At 44.3% G+C, this 12,600-nt stretch overlaps 1 protein-coding gene across 2 annotated transcripts in view; it reads right to left on the bottom strand.

Moving 5' to 3' along the window:
• FZD6 (frizzled class receptor 6) overlaps positions 1–6,146 on the bottom strand; it is a 33,009-nt gene extending 26,863 nt beyond the window's left edge. Inside the window, exons 1-2 of one of the 2 annotated variants that reach the window (XM_084864554.1) lie at positions 6,013–6,146; positions 4,431–4,736 (exon numbers count right to left, since the gene is read on the bottom strand). In XM_084864554.1, the coding sequence (XP_084720680.1) occupies positions 4,431–4,601 (171 nt within the window). In that variant the 5' untranslated portion in view covers positions 4,602–4,736; positions 6,013–6,146. Of the gene's footprint in view, positions 1–4,430; positions 4,737–6,012 lie in introns of those variants that run through there. The other variant, XM_084864555.1, reaches the window with a different exon arrangement.
• Between the last annotated feature and the right edge of the window lie 6,454 nt (positions 6,147–12,600).

Raw genomic sequence — 12,600 nt, 5'->3', positions numbered from 1 at the left:
ACAACAGCCGCCCATGGTCTGGAAGAACCACGTCCCTTTGTGGCCAGGCTCTCCTGAGGGTGTAACCAATAATGTCCCAGACCCAGAACATCAGGGGTGGCACGTAGGAACCTGGTGCCTATCAGCAGAGCCTCCAGAAGAAATTCTGTCCTCTGTTTACATGCAGACCAACCCTGATTTTGCAGACTCAGAAATAGTCAATATGCTTTCCCTACTACTGCAACACACTATCACAGAGGAAAGTACGCTTGTGGTTTCTACACTTAAAACACACAACTGACTTTTCAATACTTATTTCATTTTAAAGAACTCAATAGCTTACTTTCAGAATAGTTACAGCTATTTTCAGAAAGCCTTCCCTGAAAAATAAACAGGTTACTCACACTAAACATTTTCTTGCCTGTGTACAGGGATATAAAAAGTAGAGAAGGAGGAAAGGAACAGGTCCACTAGACTCTTCTACAAGCGGAAAACCGAAAATGCTTAAAAACCATTGCCCATGGAAATAGATTTCTTTGTAAGTTTGTGTACAGAGTTTTTCTCCCTTTATTTTTAACCAGAGGCCCTGTGCATGAAATTCATGCTGGGGAGGAGGGTCCCTCAGCCCAGCCTGCACCCTCTTGCAGTCCAGTACGTTGAGCATCTGCCCCCTGGTGGTCAGTGCACATCATAGCAACCGGTCATTCTGGTCGTTCCGCCATAATGGTTGCTTACACTTTTATTACATAGATTCAATAGACACATTTTAGTAGTGCATATTAACAGGTGACAAGGAAAGGGGTTGTTTTTTTTTACCCCCCTTGGCTCACTTCCCTTTAGACTTTTCAAAAGTGGAATGACCACACGCTGTTCCAAACATAATACGATACATGACTTTGCTTTTGCCTAGACCTCAATGAAGGCAATTCAAAAAGAAAATAAATGTTCCTGTTTCCATTTTCCCTAGCTCAGCCTCAGCTCTCTTCGGATGAAATCAGTCTCTCGAGGGACATCAACCTAACAATTTCAGAAACAATGCTCCAGATATGACACAAAGAGGGACACAATGGGAAACCAGCAGCCATTTGTTTTTCCACCTGGGAGGATTAGACTGTACAACATCCTTTCTAAGAAGCCAAGCTACTATTCAGAATTATAAATTAATCTTTGTAATACAAATGAATTTAGCTTCAGTAAACAAAATAAGGGGGGGGGGGGGACGAAGTCCTTGATTACAAGCAATCTCTGAAATAAAACTAAAACACCAGGATGTCCCAGTTAGATCCCTTTGTTTATGATAAATTTGACTTAAAATTTCTGTGTAAAGTAAATAACGCATAACTCAGGTAACATGTTAACAAGAATGCATAATGATGTTTGTTTATACATGCTATACATGTATAATCCTTATAGTACTTTAATCCTTACGGTAACTTTATAGTATTTTTAAGTATTTTAAAACAGGGTTCAGCAAACCACAGCCTGTGGGGGAAGGAGGGAACTGCCTGTTTTTGTAAATAAAATTTTACTAAAAAACATCTACACCCAATTGTTTACAGATTGTCTATGGCTGCTTTCTACTACAGTTGCAGAGTTGAATAGCTGTGATAGAGACTGTATAGTTTGCAAAGCCAAAATATTTATTCTTTGGGTCTTTATGGAAAAAGTTTGCATTCCCTGCTCCAAATCAATAGATCTAAAATTTAACATCCATAAGAAACACCTGCACAACTTGTTAAAATACAGTTTCTTGGGCTCTATCTTCATAGGTCATGATTCAATAGGTTGGGGTCCATGAACTTGCATTTCTAACAAGTTCACAAGTTGCTGGTCTATGAACTAAACTTTGAGAACCACTGTTCTAAACCATCTCATATACACTGGCCAGACTATTATGATCTCTGAATGCATAATAATCTGGCTACTCAGTGTATATCCTATATAATAAAAGGCTAATATGCAAATTGTCCCTTCAACCAGGAGTTCGACCAGCAGGCAAGCCAGCCAACCGCCCATGTCCCTCCTCCTGGCCAGGCTGGCCGGACCCCACCCATGCATGAATTTATGCACAGAGCCTCTAATATATAAATACTGTATATATACTGAGTGGCCAGGTGGCCAGGTTATTATGTGTTCAGAGATCATAATAATCTGGTCACTCGGTGTAATTACAGACTTGCAATGACCATGACTACTATAACGTCTATAAAACAGGAGAGCCATCATACAAAATGAAAACTGAGGCATAAAAGAGAAGTGAGACAGATCTCTAGAATTACATGAAATTCCTAAAGCTAAGGAAGCCCAACATCAGATACTTCTTCGGCCCCTCAGCCTAATACTGATTCCTAGGACACTGGAAATGCAGCAGGAACCAGGAGCAATGGAAGGCAGTTGGGCTGGAGGTGTAAAACCCACCTAGACTTTAGAAAGCTATAAAACACTTTAAAAGTCAAGATACATGCAGTTAATAATTTAGTACTTGTCTGGACTACAAATAAGTATTAAAATACCATGTTTTGGGGGAAATATAACACATATAGTTTATAATACAATGATCCAATCAAAAGATGAATTTCTTCACTCCATATAAATGCAAATGGTTAAAAGCAGAATTAAAATAAATTATAACACATACGTGTCAAGCTAATATGGGAAAGAATACAGAAGATGTCAACTGACATATTTTATTAGAACTAGGCTCAGGCTGAAAGTGGATGATACACAAACCACTTAAAAATATTAGAATGTGTTTTACTTAGACACTGCAGGAGGTAAAGGTGTGAGGTAAAGACTTGGGGGGAAATTCTCTTTGCTGATTTATTAGGACAGGAAACACCACCCTTTTCTTTATCCAGGCTTCACTGAGCACCTGTCATGGCTTTCTAGTGAGAGAGCCATTTACATAATTGCACCACAGCATGGTAAGCATGAGAACAGTCATATATATTCAGAGAAAAGAATGACATAACTATTCCCCACTATATACTTTACTTTAATCAGATTAAACCATCAAAACAGTTCTGATTAATCAATGAAAGTCTCACTGCATCATTTGCTCAGGGTTTAAAATCACATCTCGCACAGGTCTGAAAGACCACTGGAAGGTTGCAATGATACAATGTGAAATGCCCATTTAAAGTACATCGACTTCAGCATTTAAAAGCCTCCCATTTTAGACCCGAGTTTACAATGAGGTAGTCCGGCAACTCTCCAACGAACCAGCAATGAAAGACTTCTGAAGCTGTAAAATCAAGCTTGGTCAGTTTTTAAAATAGTGTCTACGTTAAAATGACAGGGGTTTCATCTCTTCACAGCAACGGAAGGGGGAAAGAAGCGCTTACCAGGCTTGGAAAGTTTTTTCTGGAGATAAACTGCAGGAACATTGGTCGCCTTTCCTTCATGAGTCTTATCAACCTAACAGATCAGTACAGGAGGGCAGGCAGGTCCCTGTCTGGATAGTAACTCTTCCCACACCTCCGCGGCCATCTGCATATCTCTAAGCACTGAAGGCACCTAAGGCAACCTCTAGTATCACTCTGCTCCGGCCCTGACCTGCGGTTCCTTTTAAGAAGGACTTGTGTACATGCATATAAGTACAACCAATGGACATAAAACTCTGGGGAGGGAGGGTATGTATGGGAGGGGGGGAGGGGGGCAAAAAAAATCAATAAAATATATTAAAAAAATAAAAAATAAAATAAATAGATAAGGAACAAGAAAAAAAAAAGTATCTTACAAAGAATATTCCAGTGCCTAAAAAAGCCACTTTTTGTAGCAAAACACTATCGACAGCTTCAAAATCTTCCAATTATCTACCTGCTTCAGAAAACGGTGACAAGGGAGCATTACAATTACTTATGAAAATACATGTACTCTAAGCGCTGATACGCCAAGGGTGCAGTGAGGGCACATACAAGAATCAACCAATGAACATATAAGGAAGTAGAACAAATCCACCTCTCTCCCCCCATTTCTCTCTTTCTAAAATCAAAACATTAAAAATAACAAAGAAATTTTTTAAAAAAGAAGAAAATACATGTAGTCCGGACAATATAGATTGTATGTTCCATGAATTAGGAAAAATTCAGAATTCACCTTATTAGAGGAACTACCATCATCGATTTCAGGAAAGCGAACTATTTGCCGGGTGCAAGACATTTCTAAATCGTCCATAACTTTGCTTTCTATAAAATGAACCCCATGTGAAGCAAGTCCCCCAAACAGGGCCACAAATGTACACAAACCATACATTTGTAGCTAGTGTAATTTAATCCCCAGAAGGATTTCTTCCAAAGGTGACTTGTACACACACCTGAAAGAATCCCTCTTTGTCTTAAAAAAAAATAATAAAAAAATCACCGTCATTGTTTATTCCAGGACAAGAGCAATAAACCTCGTTTCTAGAAAGGTATATATATATATATAAAAAAAAAAAAACAACAACTCACCTCCATTTTCAGAGCAGCAGTGTTCTGGTCGTAATGGCCCATCAGGTTGGGGAAAAACGTCATGTTGTAGGCCATTTTCGTGCAGCGGGGCACAGTGATGGGCTCACAGGTGAAAAGGCTGTGCCCTCTGACCAGGGGCAGGAACACACTGACCCACAGCAGCGCCCGCATCTCCGCCCTCTCCAGCTCCTGCTCCTACCGCATGGCTCGGCTGAACCGCTCTTCTCTTTCTCAGATTGCCGACCCAAGAGAGAACATTCCAATGTCTCCCTTCATCATTCCACCATGCTGAAGGCAGCTCCTCTCCTGAAAGTGAATTCCGAGCCAATTACTACAAATAATAACAATAACAATAACAATAACAATAATAATAATAATAATAAAACCACCACCCAGAGGGAGCTCCAGGGACATCTGTCACAAACTCCAGTGTCCCGCCGTCTGAGTGCGGAGCTCAGGCTCTCACCGAGGGGAGAAGGCCCGCCGCTGGGAAAAGGACGGAAAATTCCATCCTTTGGGGATCCTCTCCCGCCTGCCCGGCCTCTCCGGGAACCGCGACCGCAGGGGTGTGCGGCTGGAGCTGGGGTGCCCAGGGGGCACACAAGGGGTGCATAAGGGGCGCAACAGGGGGTGCCTAGGGGGAAAGGGGGTGCACAGGGGGCGGACAGGGGGTGCACAAGGGCGCAGAGGAGGCGCACAGGGGACGCTCAGGGGGCACAGGGGGCGCTCAGGGGGCGCACAGGGGTGCAGAGGGGGTGCACAGGGCGGACAGGGGTGCAGAGGGGGCGCACACGGGTGCAGAGGGGCCGCACAGGGGCGGACAGGGGTGCACAGGGGCGGACAGGGGTGCACAGGGGCCGCTCAGGGGCCGCACAGGGGCCGGTGGGTGAGTGAGATGGCGAGGAAAGGAGCGCGGGGCGTCGGGAACACCTTACACAGGATGAACAGAGCCATAATAAAGCCCAAGGGGCCCGCTGGACATGCGACCACAGGAACTCCGGGTCCCGGGGACACGCCTGAAGAAGACCTGAGGAGGTTTTACACGCTCCAAGGGCCCCCAAGAGCCCGTTTTGGGGGCCAGTCTTCGGGGACCTGATACTTTCCTGCCTGTGAAAGCGGAGACTTCCCGAGCTCCCACCTGCGGAGCGGCCGGACCAGTTTTCCGGAGCGGGGGGTGGGGTGGGGGGAGCGGGTGTGTGTGTGCGGGGGGGGGGGGTGGGGGGTGGAGGGTACGGTTCCCACCGCCGGGGAAGTAGGCCGATCCGTCCCGAGGGCGGCTCTGGGCCCGGATCTCCCACGGCCGCGCCCTCACCCCGAACTCCCGCCGGCCCGGCTCCCAGCGCGGACCGGGTCCCCCCCCCCGGGGTCCCCCCACCCCCACCCCTCTGCCTCCCGCACCTGCCCGGCCGGCGGGGCCACAGCGCCCGCCGCCGGCCCCGCACCGCCGTCCGGAGCGGCCCGGCCTCCGCGGGAACTTGCTCCGGCGGCCCCGCCGCGCCCCGTCCCGTCCCGTCCCGCCCGGCACCTGCGGCTCCGCGCCCGCACCCTCCAGGCAGCCCGCCCGCCGGAGCCCGGGCCTCACCTCGGCGGCGATCCCAGGCGCTCTGTCCGGCCGCGACCTGAGGCGGCCCCGGTGTCGGCGAGTCCAGCGCCCGGAGCCGCACGGGGAGCGAGAGCTGCGCGATCCCGCGAGACTGCGCCGCCCCGGCCCCGGGCAGGTCCGGGCTCGCGGCGCGGCGGCGGGGAGCGGGGTGCGGGGTGGGGCTGGCCCGCTGCCCGCCCCGCCCAGAGGCGCCCGCGGGCCGGGCGGGGTGACCGGTGTCGGGGAGCTGGGGGCCCCGGGGGCTCCGGGCAGGGGATCCCCTCCACCTTGAGGTCTGCGATGCCATCTCAGGGCTGCCCTGTCCAGGGGGGGCTGCCTAAAGGGTTTGTGGAAACGCTGGGTGACCCCCCAAATAAAGCTTCCTTTAAAAAGAACCCCTTCCTTTGGAGTTTAGGAGCCAAGACTTAAAAAATATATATATATATTTCAATTACAGTTGACATTCAATATTATTTTATGTTAATTTCAGGTGTACAACCTAGTGGGTAAGCAGTCATATTCTTTACAAAGGGATTTCCCCAACATTGCCAGGATCCACCTGGCATTCTACATAGTTATTACAGTATTATTGACTGTATTCCCCATGCTGTACTTCACATGCCCATGACTGTTTTTGCAATGACTAATGTGTGCATCTTAACCCCTTCGCTTGGATCACCCAGTCAGTCCCCCCCAGCCCTCCTCCCCGCTGGCAAACACCCTCTGTTTGTTCTCTGTGTCTGTTTCTGTTCAGTTGTTTGCTCTTTAGATTCCACATACAAATGAAATCATGTGGTATCTGACCTGAACTGACTTGTTTCACTGACTAGTAAGTAGCATAACGCCCTTCAGGTCCATCCATGCTGTCACAGAGAGTGAGATTTCATTCCTTTCTGTGGCCGAGTAATATTCCGTTCTGTATACGTACCATCCCTCTTTTTTATCCACTTTTCTATTGATGGGCATTTGGGTTACTTTTGTATCCCAGGAGCCAAGACTTTTAAACAGGGCCAATTTGCTCTATTAAGCCAATTGCCCAAGTCAGATTAGTTGGAAACTGAGTTGTTTCCTGGATATTATACTGAAAAAAAAAAAAATCTTTTATTCCTTCAGGGAGTCTGGGCATCAACTTGAAGCACAGGTGCCAATGGGATTCCAACCCTGGCAGGTCCTACAGTTTTATTGATTCAGAATCGAAATGGAAAGATGAACTGCTTTAGAAGTTAACCAGGTTTTTAGTACCAACTATCATCAGACTCACAATCTCATGAGCTCAACCTAATCATCCCTCCTTCCCTGACAAGCAGGACTCTATGCTATTCCCATAGTGTTGTCTTTTCCAGAATGTCACATGGTCGGAATCGTACAGATGTGGCCAATCACATAGACTTGTTTTTTTTTCCACTTAGTAATATCTTTCCATGTCTTCTCATGGCTTGAGAGCTCATCTCTCTTTGGTGCTGAAAACTATTCCCAATGTCTGGGTGTGCCACTGGTTATTATCCATTCACCCACTGAAGGACTTCATGGTCGATTCCAAGTTTTGGCAATTATGAATAAAATGCCTCTAAACATCTGTGTGCAGGTTTCATATGGACATAGGTTTTCAACTTTTTTTTTTTTTTTTTGAGTAAATACCAAGGAGTACAATGGCTGGATCCTATGGTGACAGTATGTTTAGTTCTTATAAGAAACCGCCAAACTGTCATCCCAAGTGGCTATACCCTTCTGCATCCCCGCCAGCAACGCTTGAGAGTTCTGGCTGCTTCATACCCTCGCCAGCACTGAGTGCTGGCAGTGTTCCAGATTCTGGCCATTCTACTAGGCATGTTTTAATTTGTATTTCCCCGATGACAGAGGATGTGAGCATCCTTTCATGTGCTTATTTACCATCTGTATGGCTTCTTTGATGAGGTGCCTGATAAGGTCTTTGGCTTATTTGTTAGTCACATTGTTTGCTTTCTTGTGGTTGATTTTTTAAGAGTCCTTCGCATATTTTTAATAGCAATCTTTTATCAGATATATCTTTTGCAAATATTTTTCTCTCAGTCTGTGGCTTATCTCCTAATTTTCTTGGCATTATCTTTGGCAGAGCAGAAATTTTAAATTTTAATGAAGTCGAGCTCATCAATTATTTCTTTTGTTGATTGTACTTTAGGTACTGTATCTAAAAAGTCATCACCAAACCCCCAAATTCTGGATTTTCTCCTGTTTTACCTCCTAAGAGTTTTATGTTTGACATTCATGTCTATGATCAATTTGGAGTTAATTTTTGAGTTAATTAGTAAGATTTGTAACCAGTCATTTTTTTTTCGTGGGGTGTCCAGTTGTTCCAGCACTGTTTGTTGAAAAGACAATATCCCCTTTGCTCCTTTGTCAAAGATGAGTTGACTTTGTTTATATGGATCTATTTCTGGGCTCTCTTCTGTTTCATTGATCTGTCTGTCTATTCTTTTGCCAATAAGAGAGTGACTTAATTACTGCAGTTTTATAGTGAGTTTGAAATCAGGTAGTATCAGTCTCTAACATTGTTTTTTCAGTAGTGTGTTGGCTAGTCTGAGTTTTTTCCTTCTCTAGATAAACATCAGACTCAATTTGTCAATATCCACAAAAAAACTGGGATTTTGGTTGAGTTTATACATCAAGTTGGGAAGCACTGACATCTTGACAATATTGAGTCTTCCTATCCACAAAAAATGAATATCTCACCATTTATTTAGTTCCTCTTTGATTTCTTTCTTGGTTTTCCTCATGTAGATCTTATATATATTTTGTTAGATTTATACTTAAATATTTCATTTTGGAGTGTGTGTTTTTTTCTTCATAATTAAATGGTACTGTGGAGGGGGGTTTTTTGGTGTTTTTTTCCCCCTAATTGGTGTTATGTTTTTAATTTCAAATTTCACTTGTTCATTACTGGTACATAGGAAAGTGATTGACTTTTATGTTAACCTTGTATTCTGCAACCTTGCTATAATCACATAAGTTCTAGGAGGGTTTTTTTTAGCTTATTCTTTCAGATTTTCTACATAGATCATCATTTCATTTGCAAACAAACAATTTTATTGCTTCCTTCCCAAGCTGTACACCTTTAATTTCCTTTTCTTGTCTTATTGCATTAGCTAGGACTTCCTGCCTGGCCTTTCAAAAGTGTGGGGGTCCCTGAAGGCTGAGTCCCCATGGAGTTTTTAACTGTCAGACTTGTCCACACAGCCCCAGCAATTCAGATTTTCTCACCCCCTATGGGTTCCTCTGGAGGTTTCTACTCATGGGTTTCTGTTCCAGCAAGTTGTGATTCTTTGTATCTTCCTGTCTGCATCTCCAGTTTTGGGGAGCAGTAATTTGCTACTTAAATCTCTGACAGATCTAAGAATTTTTACTTTTCAGTTTATTCCACGTTTTACTTGTTAGGATGGAATGATGGCTTCCAAGCTCTGTCAGACCAGAAACCCCCAGTTCTCCATTTTCTAAAATAAATGTTGCTTTAAGAATTTGATTGACAATTCCAGTTGCTACTGCCTTAGCAGAACAAAGTTTCTCCAAGCTACAATTAAGTTTAAAAATTTTAATAACTCAGTTATATAATTTGGCATTATTCTAAATAAAGCACTGATTGCATTAAAACCTTGATTATCACAACATCTATATAATTTTTAAATTGTGTAAGTTTTTATGTTATTGCTCATCCAAAAATCTTCAGCTTATCAACAGGCTAATTAATTATATTATTTATTTATTTATTTTAAATATATTTTATTAATTTTTTACAGAGAGGAAGAGAGCCAGAAACATCGATGAGAGAGAAACATCCATCAGCTGCCTCCTGCACATCCCCCACTGGGGGTGTGCCTGCAACCAAGGCACATGCCCTTGGCTGGAATCGAACCCGGGACCCGTCAGTCCGCAGGCCGAAACTCTATCCACTGAGCCAATCCAGTCTTGGCCAGGCTAATTAATTTTAAATAATAATTATTATTTTCATCTGTGATAGTTATGCATTTAAAATTTTCGGTAGGAGGACAGAACATATTTTACTTAACAGTTTATTAGCTTGATTTATGACTTTTAACCATCCAGTGTTTCCCAAACTTTTGACATATGTGTACCCCTTCTGTAATTTCCGTAACGCTGAGGACCCCTCGTACTCATGAGAACGTAGAATTAGGCGCAGCTAAGCACGGTGCAGTGCATATCCCCACCAAACTCCGGTGCAACGCGTACCCCCACCAAACTCTTCCCGTACCCCTGGGGGTGCTCGTACCACACTTTGGGAAACACTGAAATGGTATGGGGGCCTCCTTCGTAAACTTGCCTGGAGTCTGCAGATCTATGTGGGCAGTAGACCTTGTGAGCCCTGAGCGGAGGGCCAGGCATTGGTGGCTGGGGGAGCAACAGCGGGAGGAAGCTGAGCTGAGCAGAGGCACAGAAAAGAACAGAGGGAGACAGAGCCGCTTGGGGTGCCTGAGCTTCCCCCCTCCTGACATTCTCTCCCAAACTCTTCTCCTCCTGGCCCTTGAAAGCTCTACCCGAGACTCCAGTCCCTCCGAGTGACGTGTGTGAATTTTATGGCTTATTTACTTCATTTAGGGGAGTCTCTGAACGCAGCATAAAGGATATTCTTTATTTAAACACTTTCACTGGGGAGTGCATTACCTGTCGCTCCGGAGCCTGCTCTGAATGCTAATTGCCGCTGTGTTGGTAGCATAGCAATTAAACCTTGGCTGTGGTTGCATCCATTATAGCTGGCCAAAAATAATACACCTTCTAATGACTACCTCCAGGATTACTGGAAAATAAAAGTTTCATTAGTAACATGATCCTGCAGGAAAGAGCCACATAGTTTAATGACAGCTTGATCTATAAGATGGCCTCTTCGAAGCTCTGCTATTGTCATCTGCGAGTAGATTCATAATGCTGAAAATAAAAAAATAAAGCCACCAGGTCCAGCTTTCCTAATGCTGTCAGTTACATTTTGTGCTTATGAGTTTACCCTCCTTGGTTTTGTTTTTAGTGGCTTCAGTGTCTACCATCTGGTCACCTTTAATATTTAATATCTTTTCCTTTTTTTCTAGCAGAGCAGCCCTATTAAGTCAAATATGAGAAATGTATTTTCCCTAATGTTCCCCCAGCACCTGAAAGCTTTTAGCAACTAGGAAAAAGGCTCCTGGCCTCAAATTTAGTGGTTTTTATAATAACTCAATTAGGTTCACCAGTTGTAACAAGTAAACCACACTGGAATGGGATGGCGATCGTGAGGAAGGCTGTGGGCCTTTCACTCAGTTTTGCTGTGAATCAAAAACTGCCATGAGATATAAAATCCACTTAAAAAAGAAAAGAAAGAGCTCCATCAAAACCTTCCAGAACAAGACTGACATTTTGCCGCTGAGAGCCTGATGGGTAATGTAAAGAAGTGGGAGAAGTTGGGGGTCCGATCAGGACCCGTGAAAAGCTATGGGTAAAAAGGAGTTGAGATTGCTGTAAAATAATCAGACAAACGGATGAAATAAAAGGAAGGTCTGTAAGCAGGTACACAGGTATTTATACTACTCTGCTCAGAGTTTGTGGTCAAGTCCTGAGCAGTGAGATAGGGTTTGGGCAATAGGGGGTATCCACTAATTCCTACTATGCTGAGGGGAAGGGGGGCAGGGGGGGTGGAGTGAGGAGTGCTGTGCCAGGGCCCCAAGAGGTGTCAGGGGGAAAACCACAATAGTAGAGAAATAAATGGTGCTGCCCGCTCTGTGGAGGAATTAGGCAAGGCAGAGTAAATTCTGGAAAAGCGTGTCCGTCTTGGTCATGTCTAATCCCGTTTGGCAATTGGAGCTCCCATTTCAGAGCTCTTTCAGCAGAGAGCTCTCCTATACCCATACAGAGTGGGACAAAAGTAGATGTGCCGTGGTGGGTATGGAAAATATAATACAATCATGAATAAAAACACAAGAACGCATTCTGTTTTACATACTTAAAATGGCAAGCTTCCCTTCGCCCCACCCTGTAGACTGCCAGACTGCAGAAAGTGTTGGAATGGATGCATCTCTTGGCCTTTTTCCTGTTGGACTGGTTTCACCATGGCTGGCAATTCATTGTCCTCAGCAAGAAAAACAGCAGGGAAACTGTATCGGGCAGGAAAGAAACCAGCAGATCCCAGACATTAGGCATGATGATCAGATCTGCTTTTATAATCTTATCAGCAGTTTGATTCCCTGCTTCACCCTTTGGCATAAGCTCTTCTCGTCTATTTTTCTAAACCTAATTTAAGTACTTTTTTTTTTTTTTTTTTTTTTTCCCTAGATAGGATAGAAACTCTCATCCTGGGAAATGGATTCTCTTTTGGAAGTGTGTGGTTTTTTGTGTGTGTTTTTTTAATTGCTTCCATGTTATTTTGGTAAAGAGCCTTTGAAAACATTTCCATTGATCATGGCTTTAAGCTTCACGTACAATAGTGAAATTCCTTAGAAACAGGATGTAGGAAAGTCTTCTCTGAAGTGAGAGAAGGCTGGAAAATGAATGCGTTATCTGGGTATCTGGTGACATCCTGGGCCTTTGTGAAGAGAGCCTGGTGAAAGGCATTGTGGGAAAACTCACAACTAC

This window comes from Pipistrellus hanaki (assembly GCF_964339955.1).
Source record: "Pipistrellus hanaki genome assembly, chromosome: 17".
Lineage (NCBI taxonomy): Eukaryota > Metazoa > Chordata > Mammalia > Chiroptera > Vespertilionidae > Pipistrellus > Pipistrellus hanaki.
This window is presented reverse-complemented; position numbering and strand designations above follow the sequence as displayed.